Raw genomic sequence first — 25,653 nt, forward strand, 5'->3', positions numbered from 1 at the left:
CCCCGACGCATGTGCACGCGGCTGCGCACACCCTCGTGCACGCGCGCCCTCGTGCACGCGCTCGCCCCACGCGCACGCGCGTGCAGTCGTGCACGCCGCGCTGCTCGCGCTGGCCCCGGTCGCACACACGCGCGCAGTCGTGCATGCCCCGCTGCTCGCACTGGCCCCGTTCGCACACACGCGTACAGTGGTGCACGCTCTGCTGCTCGCACTGGCCCCGTTCGCGCACACGCGTACAGCCGTGCACGCCCCGCTGCTCACACTGGCCCCGTTCGCACACACGCGTACAGTGGTGCACGCTCCGCTGCTCGCACTGGCCCCGTTCGCACACACACGTACAGTCGTGCACGGCCTCATGCACGGCCCGGCGCGGGGCACACGCAGACTCGTGCGCACCCGTGTGCTCTGCACCTGCGCGCGTGCAGGGTGGCGATCGGGGCTCCCCCGGAGACCGCGAGGGCGCACGAGGCTGCACGAGGGTGCACAAGGATCACACGAGGATGCACGAGGGTCACATGAGGGTGCGTGGGGGGGGTCACACAAGGTTGCACAAGGGTCACATGAGGATGCACGGGGGTCGCACGAGGCCTCACCAGGATGCACGAGGCGGCAGGGGCCGGGATGCACGAGGGTTCACAAGGGCTCACGAGGGCCGGGGCGGGGCGTCCCCTCGGCTACGCGTATTCTCAAGCAATAACAGCGCGTCCGTATTATCCGCCCGAGAATACCCGTCGCCGAAGGGAGCAGGGGGCCGGCGACTGGGGGGACCCCGGCGTCCGGGGTGGGGGCAAGGAACCCAGGCATCCGGGAGGGGACCCAGGCATCCGGGGGAACCCAGGCATCCGGGGGGAAACCAGGCGTCCGGGGCTGCCCCGCCCCTTTCAGCACCGCGGTCAGCTCCCCCCTCCCATCCCCGCTCTATAGGGGCTCCATAGGTGCTGCCCGCCCCCAGGGGCTCCGCTATAGGGCGTGCGGCCCCACACGGCGCGATGCAGCCCCACGGCCCGGCCATAGGGCCCCTCCTATCGGCTTCCCACAGGCCCCAGCTATAGGTCGCTCCTATAGGCCCCGTGCACAGGCCTCCCCCCTCCCCGTCCGGCCCGGCCATAGGTCCCTCCTATAGCCCCCGGCCCCCCCGCCCCACTCACCGCCGCCGCCGCTGCCGGAGCCGCCGCCCGCCCCGCCGCAGTCCGAGGGGGCGGGGCCTGGGGCAGGACACGCCCCCAGCCCAGCCCCGCCCACGGACGCCCCGCCCCTTCTCCTGGCTCCACCCCGCCGCAGTCCGGGGGGCGTGGCCTCGGGGGAGCGGGAGACGCCCGCAACAAGCCCCGCCCCCCAAACGCTCCGCCCCTTCTCCTGGCCACGCCCCCTGGACCCCTCCCGCGCCCCCATAAGGGCCTTATGGGCATCCTATAGGAGCCCTGCGGGCACGTGGGTTGTGGACACGCCCTTCCCGCCCTATTGGCTGGCACTCCCAGCCCCTATAGACACCCCACAGCCCTATAGATCCCCCCAGCCCCTATAGATACCCCACAGCCCTATGGACAACCCCTATGCCCCATAACCCCCCCCATATTCGCTATAGCCCCCCCCATGTCCCCTATAGCCCCCCCCATACAGACGCAGGGACGTCACACGCAGCCACTTTATTCCCCCCCGCCATGTCACAGCGTGTGTCCCCCCCACCCTCCCCGTGGGGACTGTCCCCTTTGTGTCCCCTCCCCTCCACATGCTCATGACACTCGTACAAGGGGGGGTGACAATTCCCGCCCCCCCCGCAGTGTCGGGGTCCCCCCTCAACGTGTGGGGGGACACTCAGGTGACAGCTGGGAACTCGGCACGACGCGCCTGGGGGGGACACAGGAGGGGGGGTCTGCGGGCTGCACGGCCCCCTCTGCCCCCCCCAGCACCCCCAGAATATTGGGGTCCCCCCCCACCCCTCTATGGGGCTCAGTGCCCCCACTCATGGGGCCGGGGTCCCCGCAAAGAGCTCATGACCCCCCCCATAACTCCCCCAGTTTTGCGGTGCCCCCCCCATGGGGTTGGGGTGCCCCCCCCTCCCGGTTTTGGGGTGCCCCCCCCTCACCTGGGTGACGCTGATCTCCTCCAGGGGGGGCTGGGAGGGGGGCAGCTCCTGGGGGGCCCTCAGGGGGCCCCCCCCGCCCCCCCTCCCCGACCCCCCCGTGCTCTGGAAGTTCCCAACCACGCAGGTCACCTGGGGGGGGCAGTAGGATTTTGGGGGGGCCCTTGGGGTTATGGGGGGGTCAAGGGGTTCTCAGGGGGAAATAGGGGGTCACAGGGCAGGTTGGGGGTTCTGGGTGAGTTTGGGGGAGCCCTGAGGGGAGGTCTTGGGGTGTTGGGAGGGGTGGAGGTTCCGGGGGGTCCTGGGGTGGTGGGGAGGGGTCCCCAGACATTTGGGGATCCCCAGGAGATTTCAGGGGTTCCTGGAGCTGCTTAGGGGGGTCAGGGGGGCCAGAGACAGAATTTGGGAGGGTGTTTGGGGCCTGGGGGCAGGTTTTGGGGACCCCCAAGGGGGGTCCGGGATGCCCAGGGGGGTGTCAAGGTCCCAGGGGGTTTTGGGGACCCCCCCGTTTTTGGGGTGCTCACCAGGAAGGCGGCAATGGTGGTGCTGGTAAGGAAGATTTTGCGGTCCAGGGAGGACTTGGGATATTGGGGGGGTGTTGGGGACCCCCAGGGGGGTGTCGGGGTGCCCAGGGGGGTGTTGGGGACCCCCCCATTTTCGGGGTGCTCACCAGGAAGGTGACGATGGCAGTGCCAGTGAGGAAGCCCCATGGGAGATTGGGGATCTTGGGGACCCTGGGGGGGATTTGGGGACCCCCAGGGGGGTTTGGGGTGCCCAGGGGGGTGTCAGGGTCCTGGGGGGGTGTTTTGGGGACCCCCCCGTTTTCGGGGTGCTCACCAGGAAGGCGGCAATGGCGGTGCCGGTGAGGAATCCGGCCAGCACGTCCCCCCAGTGGTTGCGGTGCTCGGCCACCCGCAGGGCCCCCAGCAGGAACGGGGGGGCCGCGAACCCCAAAACCGCCGCTGGCTTGGCCAGCCGGGAGCCCCCCCCCCGCCAGGCCAGCGTCACGTACAGCTGAGGGGGGGCAGCGTCACCCCCCGGCCACCCCAAAACCCACAGGGACCCCCCAAAACACCCCCCGGCAACCCTAAACCCACAGGGACCCCTCGAATCCACAGGGACCCCCCCAAAACACCCCTGTGCACCCCCAAACCCACAGGGACTCCCCAACACCCCCTGAGCACCCCCAGACCCACAGGGACCCCCCAAACTCACAGTGACCCCCCAAAACACCCCCGAGCACCCCCAAACCTACAGGGATCCCCAAACCCACAGGGACCCCAAAACAGCCCTGGGCACCCCCAAACCCACAGGGACCCCCCAAACCCAAAGGGACCCCCAAAACACCCCTGGGCACCCCCAAACCTGCAGAGAACCCCCCCAGGGACCCCCCCAAAACCCCCTGGGCACCCCCAAATAACCCACTGCCCCCCATAGAGCCACTTGACCCCCCCGCTTTGCCCATTTCTCCCCGATTTCCCCCCAAAACCTCTCAGACTCCCACCCTGGTGAAGGCCCCAAATCCCCCCTGTAGCCCCCCCAAACTCCCCTATTTCACCCCAAGACCCCCCATAACCCCCCCATACGTCCCCTGTAGCCCCCCCATAACCCCCACAACCCCCCCAATTTGCCCATTTTCCCCCATTTCCCCCTTGCCCCCACCTCCACGAAGGCCCCAAATCCCCCCTATAACCCCCTATAGCCCCCCATAACCCACCTGTAGCCCCCCCAAATTTCCCTATAGCCCCCCATAACCCCCCCAAATCCCCCTATAGCCCCCCATAACCCCTTGTAGCCCCCCCAAATCCCCCTATAGTCCCCCGTAACCCCCTGTAGCCCCCCCAAATCCCCCCATAACCCCCTGTAGCCCCCCCAAATCCCCCTATAGTCCCCCGTAACCCCCTGTAGCCCCCCCAAATCCCCCCATAACCCCCTGTAGCCCCCCCAAATCCCCCTATAGCCCCCCATAACCCACCTGTAGCCCCCCCAAATCCCCCTATAGCCCCCATAACCCACCTGTAGCCCCCCCAAATCCCCCTATAGCCCCCATAACCCCCTGTAGCCCCCCCAAATCCCCCTATAGCCCCCCATAACCCACCTGTAGCCCCCCCAAATCCCCCTATAGCCCCCCATAACCCCCTGTAGCCCCCCCATAACCCCCACAACCCCCCCAATTTGCCCATTTCCCCCCATTTCCCCCCCAATTCCGCCCGTGCCCCCACCCCGGCGAAGGCCCCCGCGTAGGCCCCCAGCGCCGCCTCCTTGCAGGGAAAGGCCCGTCTGGCGGCCGCCACCAAGGGGGGGTCCCCGGCGCAGGGAGCCCCCCCGGGGGGCACGAAGCGGGGGGGGGCGGCGGGGGGGGCGCAGCCCAGGGCGCTGTAGTTGGGGCGACAGACGGCCAGAAAGTGGGGGGCGGGGGCCCCCGTCACCACCTGCCCCGCGTTGGCGAAGATGGCGGTGGCCAGGAGGCCGAAGGAGAACACGCCTGGGGGGGCAAACGGGGGGGGGGGCAAGTTGGGGGGGTAAAAGGGGGGAATTAGGGGAGGGGGCAAAAAATGGGGGGGAATGGGGCAAATTTGGGGGGGCAAAAGGGGAAATTAGGCGAGAGGGGGCAAAAAATGGGGGGGTTGGGGAGGGAGGGAGCAAATTGGGGGGGCAAAAGGGGGAATTAGGGAGGGGGCAAAAAATGGGGGGATTGGGGAGGGAGGGAGCAAATTGGGGGGGCAAAAGGGGGAATTAGGGAGGGGGGCAAAAAATGGGGGGGTTGGGGAGGGAATGGGGCAAATTGGGGGGGAAAGGGGGGAAATTAGGGGAGAGTGGGCAAAAAAATGGGGGGATTGGGGAGGGAGGGGGTAAGTTGGGGGGGCAAAGGGGGAAATTAGGGGAGGGGGGCAAAATATGGGGGGGTTGGGGAGGGAGGGGGTAAATTGGGGGGGGTAAAAGGGGAAATTAGGGGAGAGGGGGCAAAAAATGGGGGGGTTGGGGAGGGAGGGGGCAAATTGGGGGAAATTAGGGGAGGGGGGCAAAATATGGGGGGGTTGGGGAGGCAGGGGGCAAATTGGGGGGGGCAAAAGGGGGAAAATTAGGCGAGAGGGGGCAAAATATGGGGGGGGTGGGGGGGGCAAATAGGGGGTTATGTGGGGCAAAACAAGGTGCCCCCCACCCTTATTGCCCCCCCTTTTTGCCCCTGCCCTCCCATTTGGCCTCCCCCCCCCATTTACCCCCAGCCCCCCCCACTTACCCCTAGAGCCCCCCATTTGCCCCCCCCATCTGCCCCCCCCGGCCCCTCATTTACCCCCGGCCCCCCCTCACCCAGGAAGCGCAGCAGGCGCCGCAGGGCCCCCCCCCGGCAGCAGCGCTGGCCCCACAGGGCGGGGGGGGCGCGGCCCCCCCGGGGCCCCCCCAGCAGCTCCCCCAGCGTCATCTGCACAGACACGTCAGTGCTGGGACCCCCCAGGGACCCCCCCAAACATCCCCAGGGACCCCCCAGGCCCTCCCAGAGCCCCCCCCAAGGACCTCCCAGGGACGCCCCCAAACACCCCCAGGGACCCCCCCCAAACACCCCCCAGGGACCCCCCCAAACACCCCTCAGGGACCCCCCAGACCCCCCCAAACACCCCTCAGGGACCCCCTCCAGACCCTCAAAGTCCCTTTGCCCCCCCCAGCCCCCTTAGGACCCCTCCAGCCCCCTTAGTGACCCCCTCAGGACCCCCCCAGACTCCCCAGGGACCCCCTTTACCCCCCCAGCCCCTTTAGTGACCCCCCCAAGAGACCCTTTAGGCCCCTCCTGGCCCCCCAGGAACCCCCTTTACCCCCCCAGCCCCCTTAGTGACCCCCCCCAGCCCCCTTAGTGACCCCCTTAGGATCCCCAGGGACCCCCTTTACCCCCCCAGCCCCCTTAGTGACCCCCCAAGAGACCCTTTAGGAGCCCCCCAGACCCCCAAGGGACCCCCCAGGGACCCCCTTTACCCCACCCAGCCCCCTTAGTGACCCCCTCAGGACCCCCCCAGACTCCCCAGGGACCCCCTTTACCCCCCCAGCCCCCTTAGTGACCCCCCAAGGGACCCTTTAGGCCCCCCCGGCCCCCCCTCACGATGAGGACGGGCACGGCGGTGACGAGCGCGTAGACCAGCGCGGGGGGGGCACGGCTGGCGGCGGGGGGGCCGGGGTAGGGGCGGCCATAGGCGGGGTCGCGGCAGAAGAACCCGCCGTCGTGCACCGGGAACGCGTCCGTGAACTCCAGCTGGTACGCGAGGGCCGCCGTGCCCCCCAGGATGGACAGCTGGGGGGACAGACCCCCCCGGGGCGCGGCTGGGACCCCCCCAGAGCCAGGGATGGGGACACAAGTGGTGGGACCCCCCCGCCCAGAGCCAGGGATGGGGACACAATTGATGGGACCCCCCCCCAGAGCCAGGGATGGGGACACAAGTGATGGGACCCCCAAATCGCAGCATAGGGACCCCAGGGACTCCGACCCCCCCTCATGGGGGGGGACACACACTTGGGATCCCCCAAACCCCAACTCGGGGGGGGGGGGGGGGGGGCGCATGATGGGACCCCCCCAAACCCCAGCACGGGGGTTCAACCCCCCCCAACCCTTTTGTCACCCCCCAATATCACAGAGGGGACCTGGGGGAACCCAAGTGCCCCCCCTGCCCAGGGACAGGCAGGGGACCCAGGCGTTCGGGGGGGGTTCCCCGGGGGGGTACCCGCTGTGACCCCCCCTGTACCTCCACGAACAGGCAGCAGGGGACGATGGAGCCGCCGCGTTTCTCCCGCCGGGGGGTCGCCATGGCGGGGGGGGGGACACGGGGGGGCCACCCCGGGACCCTCGGGCTGGGGGGGGTCGAAGCACGCGCTGGGGGGGGGGGCGGGGGTGTCAGTGCCACACCCACCCCCCCGACCCCCCCCTCATCCTCTACCCCCCCCACCCCGGACGCCGGGGTTCCCTCCGTGCCCTCCCCCATGACCCCCCCCCCATTCTCCCGGACGCCTGGGTCCCTTTCCCCGCCTCGACCTCCACCATCCCTCGGACTCCTGGGTCCCCTCTGTGACCCGCCCCCCCCCAATAAAGGTTCCCCCCCCCATGACCCCGCCCCCGGACGCCTGGGTCCCTCGGACGCCTGGGTCCCCCCGGGCTCACCCTCCTCCTTCACGCCGCCGCCATGGCCGGGGGGGCCGCAGGGAGGCGGGGCCGCTGTCGCGACAGAGACATCGCGATATCGCGGGGGGGGGAGGGGGGAGAGGCGGGGGCGGTGGCCGCTGATTGGATGCCGTCGGGACCCAGGCGTCCGGGCGTGCCCCTCCCCCCTCTGCGGCAATGGGGGGACCCAGGCGTCCGGGAGACCCCCCCACAAGGGACCCAGGCGTGCGGGGCCCAGTGCTTTGAGGGGGGGGGGGAACAATGTGGCCGGGGGGATGCGGGGGGGGGGGGCCGGACACCTGGATCCCCCCCAGGACGCCTGGGTCCCTCTCGGACGCCTGGGTCCCCTCTTTTCTTTTTTTTGGGGGGGGCGGGGGGCGCAGCACAGGGACCCAGGCGTCCGAGCCGCCCGCGCAGCGCGCATGCGCGAGGGGCGGGGCGCAGCAGGTGCCTAAGGGGGCGGGGCCACAGCAGGTGCGCGCTCCGCCCCCTCCGCCCTAAGCTCCGCCCCTCCGCAACAAGCTCCGCCCCTCCGCAACAAACCCCGCCCCCCTCGGCAACTAGCTCCGCCCCCCTCCCCAAGCTCCGCCCCCCGCTCACCGCCCGCCAGGTGTGGGCGGGGCCGCCGCGCGCCCAGGTGCGGGAGGGCGGGGCCGGGGTCACGTGGGCGGGAGTGGGGCCGGAGCGGCCGGAACCGACGGGAGCGGAACGGGTGAGCGCCGCCCCTCCCCCCGCACGGGGACCCCCCCACACATCCCCTCCCCCCCCCCGCGGACCTTGACCCCGGCCCGGACGCCTGGGTCCCTCCCGAGGTGGAGGGGGGGGTGGGGCAGAACTCCTGGGTCCCCGGTGGGGTGGGGTAGGTTGGGGGTCACAGGGAGGGGCTGGGGGTGTCCCGAGGGGGGGGTGGGGGCAACCAGAGGGTCCCAGGGGAGTTTGGGGGGGGTCCCAGGGGGTGCTGGAAGGGGGTCCCGTGGGGTATCTGAGGGGTCCCAGGGGGGTTTGGGGGGGTCCCATGGAAGTCTGGAGGGTCCCAGGGGTGTCTGGGGGCTTTTGGGGGGGGTCTCGGGGTTTCTAGGGGGCGTCCCAGGGGTGTCTGGGGGGTTTTGGGGGGATCCAGGGGGTTTTTGGGGGTGTCTGGGGGGGTCGCGGGTTTAGGGGGTTCTATGGGAGTCTGGGGGGTCCCAGGGGGGTCTCGGGGGGTCCTGACCGTGTCCCCACAGCCGCAGGAGCCCCGGGGCCCCCCCGCCGACACCCCGCCATGGGGGGTGCCCCCCAACTCGCCCTGGCCGTGGCCCTGCCCTGCCTGGCCCTGGCCCAGAGTACGTACCTGGGGGGCCCGGACACCTGGGTCCCTCTTGGGGAGGGGGGCATATGGGAGGCCCGGACTCCTGGGTCCATCCCAAGGAGGGTTATGTGCGGCCCGGACGCCTGGGTCCCTCATGGAGGAGGCCATAAGGGGGGCCCGGACGCCTGGGTCCCCTGGGGGAGAGGCCATATGTGGGGCCCGGACGCCTGGGTCCCCTCAGTTACATGTGTTCTGTGGGACCTGAACGCCTGGGTCCCTCCACTCGGGATGTTATGGGGCCCGAACGCCTGGGTCCCTTTCCCACGGGTGTTATTTTTGTGTGGCCCGGATGCCTGGGTTCCTTCTGTACGTATTTGGGGGGGGAGTTGGGGTGTCCCTGGACGCCTGGGTCCCTCCCTGGGGGTGTTGGGATGTCCCCGGACGCCTGGGTCCCTCCCGGGGGGTACGAGGCCGGTTTGGGGTGCCGGGACAGGGTGGGGCTGTGACTCAACATTGGGCGTCAACAGGTGGATGGGGGGGGGCCCGGACGCCTGGGTTCCCCCTGTGATCCCCCCCATTTCATTCCCAGCCTCTCCCAGTGTGACCAGTAGCAGCCCCAGTAACAGCACAGACCCCACTGGTGGGGGGGGCCTCTCGGTGAGTGGGCTTTGGGGGGTCCCCAGGGTATCCCTTGGGGTTTGAGGGGGTCCCTATGGGCTTTGGGGGGTCCCCAGGGTGTTCCTTGGGGTTTGAGGGGGTCCCTATGGGCTTTGGGGGGTCCCCAGGGTGTTCCTTGGGGTTTGAGGGGGTCCCTATGGGCTTTGGGGGGTCCCCAGGGTATCCCTTGGGGTTTGGGGGGGTCCCTATGGGCTTTGGGGGGTCCCCAGGGTATCCCTTGGGGTTTGAGGGGGTCCCTATGGGCTTTGGGGGGTCCCCAGGGTGTTCCTTGGGGTTTGAGGGGGTCCCTATGGGCTTTGGGGGGTCCCCAGGGTATCCCTTGGGGTTTGGGGGGGTCCCTATGGGCTTTGGGGGGTCCCCAGGGTATCCCTTGGGGTTTGGGGGGTCCCTATGGGCTTTGGGGGGTCCCCAGGGTATCCCTTGGGGTTTGAGGGGGTCCCTATGGGCTTTGGGGGGTCCCCAGGGTATCCCTTGGGGTTTTGGGGGGTCCCTATGGGCTTTGGGGGGTCCCCAGGGTATCCCTTGGGGTTTGGGGGGGTCCCTATGGGCTTTGGGGGGTCCCCAGGGTATCCCTTGGGGTTTGAGGGGGTCCTTATGGGCTTTGGGGGGTCCCCAGGGTATCCCTTGGGGTTTGGGGGGTCCCTATGGGCTTTGGGGGGTCCCCAGGGTGTTCCTTGGGGTTTGAGGGGGTCCCTATGGGCTTTGGGGGGTCCCCAGGGTATCCCTTGGGGTTTGGGGGGTCCCTATGGGCTTTGGGGGGTCCCCAGGGTATCCCTTGGGGTTTGGGGGGGTCCCTATGGGCTTTGGGGGGTCCCCAGGGTGTTCCTTGGGGTTTGAGGGGGTCCCTATGGGCTTTGGGGGGTCCCCAGGGTATCCCTTGGGGTTTTGGGGGGTCCCTATGGGCTTTGGGGGGTCCCCAGGGTATCCCTTGGGGTTTGAGGGGGTCCCTATGGGCTTTGGGGGGTCCCCAGGGTATCCCTTGGGGTTTGGGGGGTCCCTATGGGCTTTGGGGGGTCCCCAGGGTATCCCTTGGGGTTTTGGGGGGTCCCTATGGGCTTTGGGGGGTCCCCAGGGTATCCCTTGGGGTTTGGGGGGTCCCTATGGGCTTTGGGGGGTCCCCAGGGTATCCCTTGGGGTTTGGGGGTTCCCCAAGGGCCCCAAGATGTCCTGGGGGGGTTGGGGGGGTCCCCAGGAGCTTTGAGGGGATCCCCAGGGCTTTGGGGGTGTTCCCAGGGTGTCCTGGGGGGTTTGGGGGTCCCCAAGGCCTCTTGGGGAGTTTGGTGTGTCCCCCTGACCTTTGGGGTGTCCCCCTGACCTTTGGGGGTTCCCCATGACCTTTGGGGCTCCCCCTGACCTTTGGGGTGTCCCCAAGGGCTTTGGGGTGTCCTCCTGACCTTTGGGGCTCCCCCTGACCTTTGGGGGTTCCCCCGATCTTTGGGTTTCCCCCAATCTTTGGGGCTTCCCCCTGACCTTTGGGGTTGCCCCTGACCTTTGGGGTGTCCCCCTGACCTTCGGGGCTTCCCCCTGACCTTCGGGGCTTCCCCATGACGTTCAGGGCTTCCCCTCATCTTTGGGGTGTCCCCAGGGTGTCCCCCTGACCTTTGGGGGTTCCACTGACCTTTGGGGCTTCCCCCAATCTTTGGGGCTTCCCCATGTCCTTTGGGGTGTCCCCCGACGTTTGGGGGTTCCCCCTGACCTTTGGGGTGTCCCCATGACCTTTGGGGCTTCCCCCTGACCTTCGGGGCTCCCCCTGGCCTTTGAGTTTCCCCCAATCTTTGGGGCTTCCCTGTGACCTTCGGGGCTTCCCCTCATCCTCGGGGTGTCCCCAGGGTGTCCCCCTGACCTTTGGGGGGTTCCCCTGACCTTTGGGGGCTCCCCCTGACCTTTGGGGCTCCCCGTTTCCCACAGGTGCCGGTGGCGGTGGTGCTGGCGGTGCTGGGGGCGCTGGCGGCGCTGGCGCTGCTGGTGCTGCTGGTGCTGCTGCTGCTGCGGCTGCGCGAGCGGCGCCGAACCGAGGGCTCGTACCGGCCCAGCCGCGAGGAGCAGGCGGGGGCACGGGGGGGCCCCCAAAACCCGCCCCTGCGCCTGCCCCCCGAGGAGAGGCTCATCTGAACCCCGAAACCCGCGCCCGCCCCCCGAGGAGAGGCCCCGGCGAGCCCCCCGCACGAGGAGCGCGCACGAGGAGCGACCCGCTGCCTCGCAACAGGCTCTTGCACGAGGCTCTTGCACCAGGGTCTTGCAAAAGGTTCTTGCGTTCTTGCACGAGGCTCTAGCACAAGGGTCTTGCAAAAGGTTCTTGCGTTCTTGCACGAGGCTCTCGCACAAGGGCCTTGCACCAAGGCCTTGCATGAGACTCTTGCACGAGGCTCTTGCAAAAGGTTCTTGTGTTCTTGCACGAGGCTCTCGCACAAGGGCCTTGCACCAAGGCCTTGCATGAGACTCTTGCACGAGGCTCTTGCATGAGGGTCTTGAACAAGGGTCTCGCATGAGGAGCGCGCACGAGACTCGAACCACGGCCTCGCACCAGACTCTTCCGCGAGGCTCTTGCACGACGCTCTTGCACAAGGGTCTCGCACCAGGGCCTCGTACGAGGAGAGCAGCGTACGTGGCCCCCCCGCCTTGCACAAGGATCAAACCGTGGCCTCGCACCAGGCTCTTGAATGAGGCTCTTGCACGAGACTCGAACCGCGGCCTCGCATGAGGCTCTTGCACAAGGGTCTTGCACAAGGAACATGAACGAGACTCGACCTGCGGCCTTGCACGAGGAGAGCGGCGTACGTGGCAACCCCCGCCGCGCACGAGGAGCGCGCACGAGGATCAAACTGCGGCCTCACACGAGGCTCTTGCACAAGGGTCTTGCACAAGGGCCTCGCACAAGACTTGAACTGCGGCCTTGCATGAGGCTCTTGCACAAGCGTCTTGCATGAGGAGCGTGCGCGAGACTCGGACCGTGGTCTCACACGAGGCTCTTGAATGAGGCTCTTGCACAACAGCCGGGAGCATCTCACACAAGGAGCGTGTCGTACGTTCCCCCCGCCTTGCACGAGGATCTCGCACGAGGATCTCGCACGAGCCTCTTGCACCATGGCCTCGTGCGAGGATCTCACACGAGGCTCTTGCACGACGGCTGGGAGCATCTTGCACGAGGGGCATGTTGTACATGCCCCCCCGCCTTGCACAAGGGCCTCGCACGAGGATGTTGCACGACACTCGAACCTCAGCCTTGCACGAGGCTCTTGCACCACGGCCAGGAGCGTCTTGCACGAGGGGCGCATCGTCCCCCCGCTTTGCACGAGGCTCTTGCACGAGGCCGGGGGGGCGTCTCGCACGAGGACTCTCGCACGGTGCCCGGACTGTGCTGGGGGGGCGGGGGTTGGGAGGGGACACACACACACACACGAAATTTCTATAATATTCTATTTTTGAAATAAAACCCTCAAAAAACGGTGGTGGCAGCTGCGCCAGGGACACCCCCAGTGTCACCCCGGGGGGTCCCTGTCCCCCCAGGGTCCCTCTATGGGTCCCTGTCCCTCGATCTTGTCCCTGTCCCCCCCCACTGTCACTCTATGGGTCCCTGTCCCCCCAGTGTCACTCTATGGGGTCCCTGCCACTCTATGGGGTCCCTGTCCCACCCATTGTCCCTCTATGGGTCCCTGTCCCTCTATGGGTCACTCTATGGGGTCCCTGTCACTCTTTGGGGTCCCTGTCCCCCCCACTGTCCCTCTATGGGTCCCTGTCCCTCTATGGGTCACTCTATGGGGTCCCTGTCCCCCCACTGTCCCTCTATGGGTCCCTGTCCCTCTATGGGTCACTCTATGGGGTCCCTGTCCCCCCACTGTCCCTCTATGGGTCCCTGTCCCCCCGTGCCCCCCCCAGGCCGCGCCCCGTCACCATGACGACCTCACCACCACCCCCCCACACCCCGCCCCCCTCCCCCGCCCCAATTCCGCCCCGCCCTCCGTTCGACGCCACTTCCGCCCGGCGCTCGTCGCCGCTTCCGGCGCTCGCCGCCCGTCACCAAGATGGCGGCGGCGCCGCCGGTACCGCCCGGGCCCGGGGCCCCGCCCCCTCCCGGGGCCCCGCCCCGCCGCGCGCGCCGCCGCCATGAGCGCGGGGGGGGCCCCCGGGGGGGTCCCCGGGGCTGCGGAGGGAACGAGGGTGCGGGGCCGGGTCCTGTCGGCCTGGAACAGCGTCCGATACGGTGCGGGGGCACCGGGGGCACCGGGGGGACCGGGGGGACCGGGGGGACCGGGGGGCCCGGGGGGACCGGGGGGCGCAGGGAGCTGGGCTGGGCTGGGCTGGGCTGGGGGGCCCGGGGCAGTGGGAGCGGGATGGGACTGGGGGGTCCTGAGGGAACGGGGGGGACTGGGGGGACCGAGGGGGGTCCCGGGGGGTCCCTGGGGGGTCCCGAGAGGGACTGGGGGGACTGTGAGGAGCTGGGGGTTCCCGGGGGGGGGCTGGGGGGTCCTGAGGGAACTGGGGGGTCCCTGGGGGGTCCTGAGGGAACTGTGAGGAACTGGGGGGTCCCGGGGGGGGCTGGGGGGTCCCTGGGGGGTCCCTGAGGGAACTGGGGGGTCCTGAGGGAACTGTGAGGAGCTGGGGGGTCCCTGGGGGGAACTGGGGGGACTGGGGGGGTCCCGGGGGGGACTGGGGGGTCCCTGGGGGGTCCTGAGGAAACTGGGGGGAACTGGGGGTCCCTGGGGGGACTGGGGGGTCCCTGGGGGGTCCTGAGGAAACTGGGGGGAACTGGGGGGAACTGGGGGATCCCAAGGGGGACTGGGGGGAACTGGGGGGGTCCCGGGGAGAACTGGGGGGAACTGGGAGAACTGGGAGGACTGGGGGGTCTCTGGAGGGACTGAGGGGGGAACTGGGGGGTCCGGGGCAGCGGGACCAGCACAGGGTGGGGATGGGGGTCCCTGGGATGGGCTGTGGGGGGGTCCCGGTTTTGGGGGGGGGTTGGGGGGGGCTCCCCAGTGACCCCCCCCCATTCCCCCCCAGGCTGGTCCGTGCGCCCCAAGACCCATTTCAGCAAAGTGTCCCCCCTGCACCTGCTGGGCCGGGTGTACAGCCCGGGGGCCGAGGGTGAGAACGGGGGGCCCGGGGGGGTCCGGGGGGCTTGGGGGGACCCGGGGGGTTTTGGGGGACCTGGGGGGGTTTGGGGGGGTCTCCCAGCCCCTGTCCCCCCCCCCTACCAGAGGAGCTGCAGCGGTTCCAGTGGGATTTGAACTCCCGGCTCTGGCTGATGTAGCAGTGGGGGTTTGGGGGGTTTGGGGGGCTCTGGGGGGTTTGGGGGGTTCTGGGGGGGTCAGAGGGATCCGGGGGAGTCTCTTACCCCCTGTCCCCCCCCCACCCAGAGGATCCGCAACGTTTCCATTGGGATTTCAGCTCCCGGCTCTGGCCGATGTACCAATGGGGGTCTGGGGAGGGTCAGGGGCTTTGGGGGGCTCTGGGAGATTTGGGGTGCTCTGGGGGGGGGTCAGGGGGATTCAGGGGGGTCTCTCACCCCCTGTGTCCCCCCCGCAGAGGATCTGCAGCGTTTCCGCCGGGATTTCGGCTCCCGGCTCTGGCTGACGTACCGCCGGGGGTTCCCGTCTTTGGGGGGCCCCCCCTGGAGCACCGACTGCGGCTGGGGGTGCACCCTGCGCAGCGCCCAGATGCTGCTGGCCCAGGGGCTCGTGCTGCACCTGCTGGGCAGGGGTACGGGGAGGGGGGACACCCCAAAACCTGGGGGGGGGACACCCTGAGACCCCCACCCCTGACAAACCCCCCCCATATCCGTTCCAGACTGGACGTGGCCGGAGGCGCCGCTGGAAACGGAGCCGGTGCCGGGAACCCGGCGACCCAGGGACCCCCCGGGATGGACACGGGACCCCCAGGTGTGTCCCCAGGACCCCCCCGGATGGACACGGGACCCCCCGGGATGTCCCCAGGACCCCCGGGATGGACATGGGACCCCCAGGGGTGTCCCCAAGACCACCCAGGATGGAGACGGGATCCCCCGATGTGTCCCCGGAACCCCTTGGGATGTCCCCAAGACTTCTCCCGGATGTCCCCAGGACCCCCCGGGATGTCCCCAGGACCCCCGGGATGGACACAGGACCCCCAGGGGTGTCCCCAGGACCCCCCCGGATGGACACGGGACCCCCCGGGATGTCCCCAGGACCCCCCCCGGGATGGACACGGGACCCCCCGGCATGTCCCCAGGACCCCCGGGATGGACACGGGACCCCCACGGGTGTCCCCTAGACCACCCAGGATGGAGACGGGATCCCTCGATGTGTCCCCAGGACCCCTTGGGATGTCCCCAAGACTCCTCCCGGATGTCCCCAGGACCCCCCGGGATGTCCCCAGGACCCCCGGGATGGACACAGGACCCCCAGGGGTGTCCCCAGGACCCCCCCGGATGGACACGGGACCCCCCGGCATGTCCCCAGGACCCCCGGGATGGACACAGGACCCCCAGGGATGTCCCCGGGACCCCCCCGGGATGGACACGGGTCCCCCCGGGATGTCCCCAGGACCCCCCCGGGATGGACACAGGACCCCCCGGGATGTCCCCAGGACCTCCCCGGATGGACACGGGACCCCCCGGGATGTCCCCAGGACCCCCGGGATGGACACAGGACCCCCCGGGATGTCCCCAGGACCCCCCCGGATGGACACGGGTCCCCCCGGGATCAACACGGGACCCCCCGCTGTATCCCCAGGACCCCCCCGGCTGGACGCGGGACCCCCCGGGATCAACACAGGACCCCCCGCTGTGTCCGCGGCCCCCCCGGGACGCCGAGCGCCGCCACCGAACCATCGTCGCCTGGTTCAGCGACCACCCGCGGGCGCCGTTCGGGATCCACCGCCTGGTGGAATTGGGGCAAAACGCCGGCAAAAAGGCCGGGGATTGGTACGGCCCCGCGCTGGCCGCCCACATCCTGCGGTGAGCGGGGCGGGGGGGGCGCGGGGGGCGCTGCCACCCCTCCAAACTCACTTTGCGTCCCCCCCCCACGGCAGGAGGGCGGTGGAGACGTCCCCGGACCCCCCCGGCCTCGCGCTTTACGTGTCCCAGGATTGCACGGGTACGATTTGGGGCATTGACCCCCCCCCCACTCTTTTTTAATCCTCTTTTTATTTTTTAACCCCCCCCCTTATTATTTTTGCAGTTTACAAAGGGGACGTGGCAGCGCTGGCGCGGGGGGGTGACCCCGGCGGCCCCCCCCGTGCCGTCATCGTCCTCGTCCCGGTGCGGCTCGGGGGGGACACCCTGAACCCCGTTTACGTGGATTGTCTCAAGGTGAATTGGGGAGGGGGGGGTCCCAGGGCCACTGTGCCCCCCCCGCAGTGTCACCAGACACCTCCCAGTGTCCCCAACCCCCCCGCATCCCCCCCCAGGAGCTGCTGAAGCTCAAATCCTGCGTCGGCATCATCGGTGGCAAACCCCGGCACTCGCTTTATTTCGTTGGATTCCAAGGTACCGGGGGGGGCGGTTTGGTGACAAAGCTGGGGGGGCACCTTGGGGACAAGCTGGGGACCTTGGAGACAAGTTGGGGGGGGTCCCCAACTGTTTTTCTCCCCCCCGCCAAGACGATTTCTTGCTCTACCTGGACCCCCACTATTGCCAGCCCGCGGTGGACACGTCACGGGAGAACTTCCCTTTGCAGGTGGGGGCAAAACGGGGGGGCCGGGGGGGCCTGCCCAACCCCGAAATATTGTCCTGCCCCCCCCCATTATTTTCCTGCCCCCCAAAAGTCGTTCCATTGCGGTTCCCCCCGGAAAATGCCCTTTGGGAAGATGGATCCCAGCTGCACCATCGGCTTCTACAGCGGCCCCGACCCCGACGCCTTTTGCCGCGACCTGGAGCGGGTGAGTCCATGGGGGTGGGAGGGGGCGGTTTGGGGGTGTCCCCCCCACCTCGTCACCCCCCCCGTGACCCCGTGTCCCCCCCCCCGGCAGGCCCTGGCCCCCCGCTCTGCGTGTCACCCCATCTTCACGCTGGCCGAGGGTCCCGGCCCGGAGCCCTTCGCCCCCGCCCTGTGCCCCCCCCGCCCTGGAAAACGCCCCAAAAAACCCAACGCTGAGGATTTTGTCTTCCTGTGAACCCCCCCCCCAAAGACACTGGATCAACCCCCGCGGTTTGGGGGGGGCCGCGGGGATCCCCCCCTCAGGGATTTGGTCACTACTGCAGGACCCCCCTCCCCCCCCCCAAATATGGTGGGGGCCACGTCCTCCCCCCCATCAAGGTGTTTTTTGGCTGCTCGTGGCGCAGGGGGGATTATTTATTGCTCCGCTCAGGACCCCCCCTCGTCCACCCCTCCCCATTCAGATTAATAAAGACACTTGAACCAGAGCGCTGCGGGGGGGGTCACAGGGTATTTTTTTGGTGGTCGTGCCCCCTCCCCGATCAAGCTTTGCCCCCCCCGGCCGATGACTCGTTGCCCCCGCCCCGTTTGCGCCGCAGCAGCTGCCGGTAGCGCAGGCGCCGGGGGTTGAGGCCGAAGGCTTCGAGCCTCTTCCCGCTGAAATCCCGACCCCCCAACCTCACCGACCCCCCCAGGGCCACCCCCGCCTTCCCACGGGCCCCCCCGGGTCGCTGGGGGGGGGTCCCGGTGGGTTTTTGTGGCGGGGGGGTCCCCGTTTCCTCCGGACGTTTCCGCTTGGCCCGACGTTTCTTCCCCAGTTTGGGCTTCGGCGCCGGTTGCAGCTCCTCCGGCCTTGGGGGGGGGCAGTGAAAAAATGGTAAAAAATGGGGGTGTTGGGGAAAATGGGGGTTCGGGGGGGGGTGTTGGGGAAAATGGGGGTTCGGGGGGGGTGTGCCCCCCCCCCCCCCACATACTCAGCCGCGAGGGATTTGAAGATTTGCTGCTTTTTCCAGGCATTTTGCGCCCGCCGGCTGTAGTTGGCCTGATCCTGCCGCTCCTCCTGCTCCGACCTGCGTGACACGGGGGGTGCTGAGCCCCCCCAAAAAAACGGGGGGGGGACACACACACACAGGACCCCCTCCCACCCCTTTTTACCCCCCCCCCCCATTTCCCCCCCCCTTACCGGTACATGCAGGTTTTGCGCAGGGAGCACCAGCGGTTCAGCTCCTTGTCGTCGGCCGCAAGGATCTTGCAGGGGGGGAATGGGGTAAATTTGGGGGGTTTGGACACCCGGGGGGGGTCCCACACCGCGGGGGGGGCCCCCAGCCTCTACCTCGTCCGTGGTGAGGCCGAAGTCGCAGGGGACGACGTTGCGGTACTTGAAGCGACAGGGCAGGTCCCCGATCAGATCCTCGTAGTCCAGGCTGTAAAACTCCTCCAGGTACCGCTCAAAGGGGCCGTTGGCTGCGGGGGGGTTGATTTTGGGGGGGGTCTCAGGGATTTGGGGGGCCGAGGGGGTCCCAGCCGCCCCCCTGGGGCGCTCACCGGGGTCAAACGTGGGTTTTTGGCGCTCCAGCGCTTGGCGGAACCGCGTCTTGCGGCGCTTCTTGCCCAGCGCCGGGGGGGGGTCCTGTTTTTTGGGGGGGGCGGCGGGGTCGTAGTCGGCGTCCATCTGTGGGGGGGGCGGTCAGGAGGTTGTGGGGGGGTCAGGAGGTGGCACCCGGCGCTGTGACGGGTTCTCGGCGCTGGGGGGGGGTCGCCCACGTACCACGAAATCGGGGTCCTCGCAGTGGGGTGAGCGGGAGCCCCCCCCCGGCTCCTCCCGGCCCGGCCACGTGTCCCAGTTCCAGTCGTCTGCGGGGGGGGGGGGACACACAGGGATGTTGTTTTGGGGACAAGGGGGACACGGGAAAATGGGGGGACACAGGGACAGTGGCGGGGGGGAATAGGGACTATGGGGACACACAGGAACAATGGGGACACAGGGACTAGGGGGGACAGGGACAATGGGGGGGACACAGGGACTATGGGGGGACACAGGGACTATGGGGGGGACACACAGGGACTATGGGGACACAGGGACGATGGGGGGGACAGGGCCTATAGGAGGGACACAGGGACTATAGGGGGGAATAGGAACAATAGGGACACAGGGACTATGGGGACACAGGGACTATGGGGACGCAAGGACAACAGGGGCGATGGGGGGACACAGGGACAACGGGGACACAGGGCCGGCCCCCCGTCCCCCACTCACCCCCCAGCTCTTCATCCTCCTCCTCCTCGAACTGCGGCTTCTCCTCCTCCCCGCAGCCGTAATAATCGTCACCGAAACACTCCTGGGGGGCACGGGGGGGTCAGCGGGGCTGGGGACACCGGGGACACCCTGGGGAGACTGTGGGGACACTGGGGACGCCCTGGGGAGACTGTGGGGACACCATGGGGACACTGCGGTAATACTGGGGGGACTCTGGGGACACCGTGGGGACCCCGGGACACTCACGGCCATGAGCCGGTCGTGCTCCGCGGGGTCGAACTCCCCGTCCAGCGCGGCCGCGGTGAAGCCGCCGCCGCCGCTCCCGGTGGCCTCGCGGAGCCGCGACAGCCGCGCGGCCACTTCGTCCCGCTTCAGGTTCTTGAGCTGCTTCAGCTCCTCCCGCCGCGCCGCCTTCTCCTGCGGACGGACACGCGGACGCGCTGGGGACAGAGGGACGCGGGGTGTCCCCCCCCAGCGCTTTGTCATCCCGTGGCGGAGGGAGCGGAGCACAGGAGGCTCCACTTAAACACGGGAAGAAAGGGCAAGGGTGGAGTGTCGCGCGTGGGCAGGACCAGCCCCGCGTCCTGTCTAAGTCGGGGATTTTGGGGCCATTTCGAGCCCTGAGGTGATTCTGGCACCGTTCTGTTCTACGATTCTATAAGGTCGGTCCCTTCCAATCCCTGACATTCTACGATTCTATAATTCTACGCCTCTATAAGGTCAGTCCCTTCCAATCTCTGACATTCTATGATTCTATGATTCTATGATTCTATGATTCCACGATTCTATAAGGTCGGTCCCTTCCAATCCCTGGCATTCTATGATTCTATAATTCCACGATTCTACAAGGTCGGTCCTTTCCAATCCCTGACATTCTATAATTCTACGATTCTATAATTCTGCGCTTCTATAAGGTCGGCCCCTTTTAATCCTTGACATTCTATGATTCTATAATTCTATGATTCTATAATTCTACGAAGTCCATCCCTTCCAATCCCTGACATTCTACGATTCTATAATTCTACGATTCTATAAAGTCGGTCCCTTCCAATCTCTGACATTCTGTGATTCTATAATTCTACAATTCTATGATTCTATAATTCTACGATTCTACAAGGTCGGTTCCTTCCAATCTCTGACATTCTGTGATTCTATAATTCTACAATTCTATGATTCTATAATTCTACGATTCTACAAGGTCGGTCCCTTCCAATCCCTGACATTCTATAATTCTACGATTCTATGATTCTGCGCTTCTATAAGGTCAGCCCCTTTTAATCCTTGACATTCTATGATTCTATAATTCTATGACTCTGCGCTTCTATAAGATCGGCCCCTTTTAATCCTTGACATTCTGTGATTCTATAATTCTACAATTCTATGATTCTATAATTCTATGGTTCTACGAAGTCCGTCTCTTCCAATCCCTGACATTCTACGATTCTATAATTCTACGATTCTATAAGGTCGGTCCCTTCCAATCCCTGGCATTCTATGATTCTGCGGTTCTATGATTCTACGGTTCTATGATTCTACGGTTCTATAAGGTCGGTCCCTTCCAATCCCTGACATCCCACGATTCTCCAATTCTGTAACTCCCCGGCTGCACAAGGTCGGTCCCCCCCAGCGCCGAGGTGCCGCGGTCCCGCGCCGCCCCCTCACCTTCCTCTTCCTCTCCCGAATCCGCTCCCGTCGGTCCTTCCGCCGCTCGTCGCGGCGCCGCACGGAGCTGGGGATGAGCCGCGGGTACGTCTGCACCTGGGCGGGGAGCGAGGGTCAGCGCCCCAAATCCTGCACCCCCCGCCAGGAGTTTTAAACCCCCCCCCCCCCCAAATTGTGGCGCCCGCACCCCAAATTGTGCCATGTGCAAAGGGGGGAGAAACGGGGGGTTAATGAGCAGGAATCGGGGATTAATTCATCCCCCCAAAATCCTGCGTTAGCCCCAAATCCCGCATCCCGCACCCCAAATTCTACCCCCCCACACCCCAAATTCTACACCCCCACACCCCAAATTCTGACCCCCCCCACCCCAAATTGTGCAACGTGCAAAGCAGGGGGAGAGAAACGGGGGGGTTAATAAGCAGGAATCGGGGATTAATTCATCCCCCCCAAAATCCTGCACCCCCAAATTCTACCCCCCAAATTCTACACCCCCCCACCCCAAATTGTGTCGTCCCCCCCCGCCCCAGACTCTAAATCCCCCCACCCCAAATTGTGCAACATGTAAAGGGGGGAGAAATGGGGGGGTTAATGAGCAGGAATCGAGGATTAATTCATCCCCCAAAAAGTCCTGTATAATCCCCAAATTCTGCACCCCCCCCCTCAAATTCTACCCCCCCAGACCCCAAATTGTGCCCCCCCCCCCAAATTGTGCCACGTGTGAAAGGGGGAGAGAAACAAGGGATTAATGAGCAGGAATCCAGGACTGAGCGTTTCTGCTGATTCCTCCCCAAAAAGTCCAGTATAATCCCCAAATTCTGCACCCCCCCCAAATTCTCCCCCCCCCCCCCCCCCCAAATTGTGTGTCCCCCCCCCAATTTGGCCCCCACCTGCTCGGCGTCGGGCTCCTCGAAGCGGAAATTGTAGCGCCGCTCGAAATCCTCCTGCTTGGCCAGGAAAAGTTCCCCCTCGTCCGAGGAGTCGCTGCCCAAGTGTGGGGGGGACGCGCTGGGGGGGACACGGGGGGGGTCAGGGGCGCAGGGGGGGCGTTTTGGGGGGCTGGGGGGGTCCCCGCTCACCCCTCGTCCTCGTCGGACTCGTCGTCGTGGCGGTATCGCTGGTTCAGGACGTAATCGCGCAGGAAGCGCTCGCCCGGGTCCAGAGCGGGGTCCGACCAGAACTGCTGCAGCGGGACCTGGGGACACGGGGACAGGGGGGACACGGGGACATCGGGGACGTGGGGGACATTGTGGGGATGTTGGGGACACGGGGACATGGGGGACATTGGGGGATGTTGGGGACACGGGGACACGGGGGACGTTGGGGGGATGTTGGGGACACGGGGGACATTGGGGGACATTAGGGGACATGGGAGACATTCGGGGGGATGTTGGGGACATGGGGGACATGGGGGGATGTTGGGGACACGGGGGACATGGGGGGATGTTGGGGACACGGGGGACATCAGAGACATGGGGGACACGGGGGACGTTGGGGACACGGGGGATGTTGGGGACATGTTGGGGACACGGGGACATGGGGGATGTTGGGGACATGGGGGGACATTAGGGGACATGGGAGACATTGGGGGGATGTTGGGGGGATGTTGGGGACACGGGCGACATGGGGGGATGTTGGGGACACGGGGGACATCAGAGACATGGGGGACACGGGGGACGTTGGGGGATGTTGGGGACACAGGGACATGGGGGATGTTGGGGACACAGGGGGACATTGGGGACACAGGGGGGAACACGGAAGGGACATCGGGGACATGGGGGGCACAGGGGGCTTGGGGGGGACGTTGAGGACATGGGGGACGTTGCGGACACGTGGGGACGTTGGGGATATGGGGGGACACGGGGACATAGTGACAATGGGGGGGGACACACAGTGACAATGGGGGGGCCCCGAGCTCACCAGGTCCTGCAGCGGCTCCGGGGGGGGCCCCCCCTGTCCCTTCAGCCATCGCACGTACTCCTCCTCCTCCCGCTCCTGGCGGGGGGACACACACAGCGGGACACCCCCGGGACCCCCCCCCTGCACCCCAAACCCCCCCCCCGGACCCCCCAAACCACCCCCAGACCCCCAAACCCGCCCCCCTCACCTTCTCCTCCTCCGTCCGGTTCCGCGGCCGCAGCAGCGCCGACCCCCCCCCGGCCTCCTCCTCCTCGTCACTATCGGCCACCAAGGCTCGAAAACTGCGGGGGGGCCACACATCCCGTTACCCCTCAATCTGGGGGACCCCCCCCCGAAGTATCAAACCCCCCTGAAGCGCCCCAGCCCCCCCAAAACATGTCGTCCCCCCCACCTCTCCTTCAGCTCCCGCTGCTCCTGCGCGTAGCTCCGAGACGCCGCTCGCTGCGGAGAAATTGGGGGGGTCAGAGAAACTGGGGGGCAGAGGAGTTGAGGGGGGGCAGGTTTGGGGGGGGCAGAGGGATTTGGGGGGGGCAGAGGGATTGGGGGGCAGATTTGGGGGCTCGGAGAGTTTTGGGGAAGCAGATTTGGGGGGTTTTAGGAGGGGATGGAGATCTGGGGGTGTCAGAGATTGGGGGGGACAGAGAGATTTGGGGATTCGGAGAGTTTTGGGGGGGCAGATTTGGGGGGTGTTGGGAGGGGATGGAGATCTGGGGGTGTCAGAGATTGGGGGGTCAGAGACATTTGGGGGTGCAGATTTGAGGGGACTGGGAGGGGATGGAAATCTGGGGGTGTCAGGGATTCAGTGGGACAGAGAGATTTGGGGGGGACAAATTTGGGGGGGACTGGGAGGGGACAGAGATCTGGGGGTGTCAGAGATGGAGGGGGGACAGGGATTTGGGGGACAACAGAGATTTGGGGGGGCAGATTTGGGGAGGTTTAGGAGGGGATGGAGAACTGGGGGTGTCAGAGATATGGGGGGACAGAGAGATTGGGGGGCCAGAAATTTGGGGGGTCAGATTTGGGGGGCAGCAGAAAAATTTGGGGGCAATCGAGAGATTTTTGGGGGGGACACATACTTGGGGGGGGAGAGATTTGGGGGGGCAGAGAGATTTTGGGGGGACAGAGAGATTTTGGGGGGGGTCAAAGAGATTTGGGGGGGACACGCAGATATTTGGGGGGCACAGAGAGATCTGGGGGGGTCCCACACAACCCCCTCCTCCCCAAACCCACCTTCCTCCGCTCAGCCGCTGCCTCCTCATCCTCCTCGTCCACGTATTTTCTGGGGGGGAGGCGGGAGGATCAGAGCCCCCCAAAAATTAAATGTCCCCCCAAAAATGGTGCCCCCCCCCCCAAAAACCCTCACCCCTCCTTCTCCAGCACCACCTTCCTCTCATAGTCCTTCAGGTACATCGGCTTCGCTGGGCGCTCTTCATCCTCCTCCTCCTCGCTCTCTGATGAGTCTGTGGGGCGGAAGTTGTGGGGACCCCCTCGAATTTGGGGACCCCCCCAGGGTTTTGGGGACCCCCCCCCGCCTTCAGTACCTGGTTGGCTGTAGAAAGTGGCGTCCGGCCGGTAGATCCGGGGGTCGCGGCTCTTCAGCAGCGCCAGCGTCCGGTGGAAATCCCGCTCCAGGCGGGGGTCCAGGGGCTGGGGGGGGGGGACCCAGGCGTCCGGGAGGGACCCAGGCGTCCGGGGGGGACACCCCGGAGTGTGGAGGGGGGACCCAGGCGTCCGGGGCGGGGGGACCCAGGAGTGCAGAGTGGGGGCCAGGAGTGCGGAGGGGGGCCCCAGGAGTGCGGAGGGGGGCCCCAGGCGTCCGGGGAAGGAACCTAGGTGTTCAGGGGATCCCAGGAATATGGGAGGGGACCCAGGAGTGCGGGAGAGGGGACCCGGGAGTATGGGGGGGGGGGACCCCAGGCATCCTGGAGGGACCCAGGAGTGCGGGAGGGGACCCATTAGTTCGGGAGAGAACCCAGGCGTCCGAGGAGGGGACCCAGGTGTTCGGGAGGGGACCCAGGAGTGCCGGGGGGACCCAGGCGTCCAGGGGGGGAACCCAGGCGTTCGGGAGAGACCCAGGAGTTCGTGAGGGACCCAGGAGTGCGGGAGGGGACCCAGGAATTCGCGAAGGGGACCCAGGAGTTCGGGAAGGTGACACCCCCCCCACTCACCACATCGTCGCCGCTGGACTCGGACTCGGAGCTGGAGTCCCCGGTGTCCCCGGTGTCCCCGTACCGGTCCTGCACTGCGGGCACCCCTCAGCCACCGGCACCGGAGGGCGCGGGGAGGCGGGAAACCCCCCCCTCCCCGGTCCCCGTGTCCCCCGCGGCCCCGGGCTCCGTTAACCCCTCGGTACTTCCCCCCGCGCTCCCCCCGAGGCCCCGGCCCCGCTCACGCCGCTGCAGCTCCTCGCGCCGCCGGTACCGCCCGTATCGCTCCGCGAACGCCGCGTTCACCCGCAGCTCCGCCATCGCGGCCGCCGCCACTTCCGCCGCCGGTGCCGCCGCCACTTCCGGCGCGTCATCGCGTAGCGGAGGCCACGCCCACCGCGCTCCCCAGTGGCCACGCCCACCGCGCTCCCCAGTGGCCACGCCCACCGCGCTCCCCAGTGGCCACGCCCACTCCCCGCTCTTAAAAGGGAAACGGCGCCGCGGGTGGGGCCCACCCGCTCCCCCCGCACCCCCAAATCGCGCCCCCCCCCGCGCTCCCCGGGACCCCCAGAGCGCCCCCATCTCCTTCCCCAGACCCCCCCAGACCCCCTCCCGCTCTCCATAACCC

At 67.3% G+C, this 25,653-nt stretch overlaps 4 protein-coding genes across 6 annotated transcripts; 2 read left to right on the forward strand and 2 right to left on the reverse strand.

The window, feature by feature from the left end:
* Positions 1-1,726: 1,726 nt before the first annotated feature.
* Positions 1,727-7,413, reverse strand: PLPPR2 (phospholipid phosphatase related 2). Its single transcript, XM_065654948.1, has 8 exons — positions 7,227-7,413; positions 6,814-6,941; positions 6,177-6,365; positions 5,396-5,507; positions 4,306-4,568; positions 2,921-3,097; positions 2,087-2,215; positions 1,727-1,848 (listed from the first exon to the last, which is right to left on the reverse strand). The coding sequence occupies exons 2-8, from the start codon at positions 6,874-6,876 to the stop codon at positions 1,816-1,818; spliced, it is 966 nt and encodes a 321-aa protein (XP_065511020.1). The 5' UTR covers positions 6,877-6,941; positions 7,227-7,413; the 3' UTR covers positions 1,727-1,815.
* CRB3 (crumbs cell polarity complex component 3) lies at positions 6,245-12,555 on the forward strand. 2 transcript variants are annotated; one of them, XM_065654950.1, is made up of 5 exons: positions 6,249-6,329; positions 7,701-7,938; positions 8,450-8,548; positions 9,104-9,171; positions 11,101-12,555. In XM_065654950.1, the coding sequence occupies exons 3-5, from the start codon at positions 8,488-8,490 to the stop codon at positions 11,302-11,304; spliced, it is 333 nt and encodes a 110-aa protein (XP_065511022.1). In that variant the 5' UTR covers positions 6,249-6,329; positions 7,701-7,938; positions 8,450-8,487; the 3' UTR covers positions 11,305-12,555. The 2 variants fall into 2 exon arrangements, with proteins under 2 accessions (XP_065511023.1, XP_065511022.1); XM_065654951.1 differs by lacking the exon at positions 7,701-7,938 and having other exon boundaries at positions 6,245-6,329.
* Positions 12,556-13,250: 695 nt separating this feature from the next.
* Positions 13,251-17,530, forward strand: ATG4D (autophagy related 4D cysteine peptidase). The gene is made up of 11 exons (XM_065654990.1): positions 13,251-13,393; positions 14,191-14,274; positions 14,716-14,889; positions 14,977-15,068; positions 15,900-16,123; positions 16,198-16,262; positions 16,347-16,477; positions 16,576-16,654; positions 16,768-16,844; positions 16,933-17,046; positions 17,137-17,530. Exons 1-11 carry the CDS (start codon positions 13,297-13,299, stop codon positions 17,278-17,280), a joined length of 1,281 nt encoding a protein of 426 aa, XP_065511062.1. The 5' UTR covers positions 13,251-13,296; the 3' UTR covers positions 17,281-17,530.
* A 39-nt stretch (positions 17,531-17,569) lies between these two features.
* KRI1 (KRI1 homolog) lies at positions 17,570-25,378 on the reverse strand. Of its 2 annotated transcripts, XM_065654987.1 has the most exons (19): positions 25,271-25,378; positions 25,047-25,120; positions 24,420-24,525; positions 24,242-24,338; positions 24,109-24,157; positions 23,270-23,319; positions 23,066-23,159; positions 22,879-22,953; positions 22,038-22,153; positions 21,849-21,966; positions 20,962-21,057; positions 19,546-19,716; positions 19,300-19,381; positions 18,811-18,896; positions 18,588-18,714; positions 18,376-18,506; positions 18,226-18,290; positions 18,017-18,112; positions 17,570-17,894 (listed from the first exon to the last, which is right to left on the reverse strand). In XM_065654987.1, exons 1-19 carry the CDS (start codon positions 25,344-25,346, stop codon positions 17,585-17,587), a joined length of 2,019 nt encoding a protein of 672 aa, XP_065511059.1. In that variant the 5' UTR covers positions 25,347-25,378; the 3' UTR covers positions 17,570-17,584. The 2 variants fall into 2 exon arrangements, with proteins under 2 accessions (XP_065511059.1, XP_065511060.1); XM_065654988.1 differs by lacking the exon at positions 22,879-22,953 and having other exon boundaries at positions 22,038-22,141.
* Between the last annotated feature and the right edge of the window lie 275 nt (positions 25,379-25,653).

The sequence above is a fragment of the Caloenas nicobarica genome, chromosome 36, assembly GCF_036013445.1.
Source record: "Caloenas nicobarica isolate bCalNic1 chromosome 36, bCalNic1.hap1, whole genome shotgun sequence".
NCBI lineage: Eukaryota > Metazoa > Chordata > Aves > Columbiformes > Columbidae > Caloenas > Caloenas nicobarica.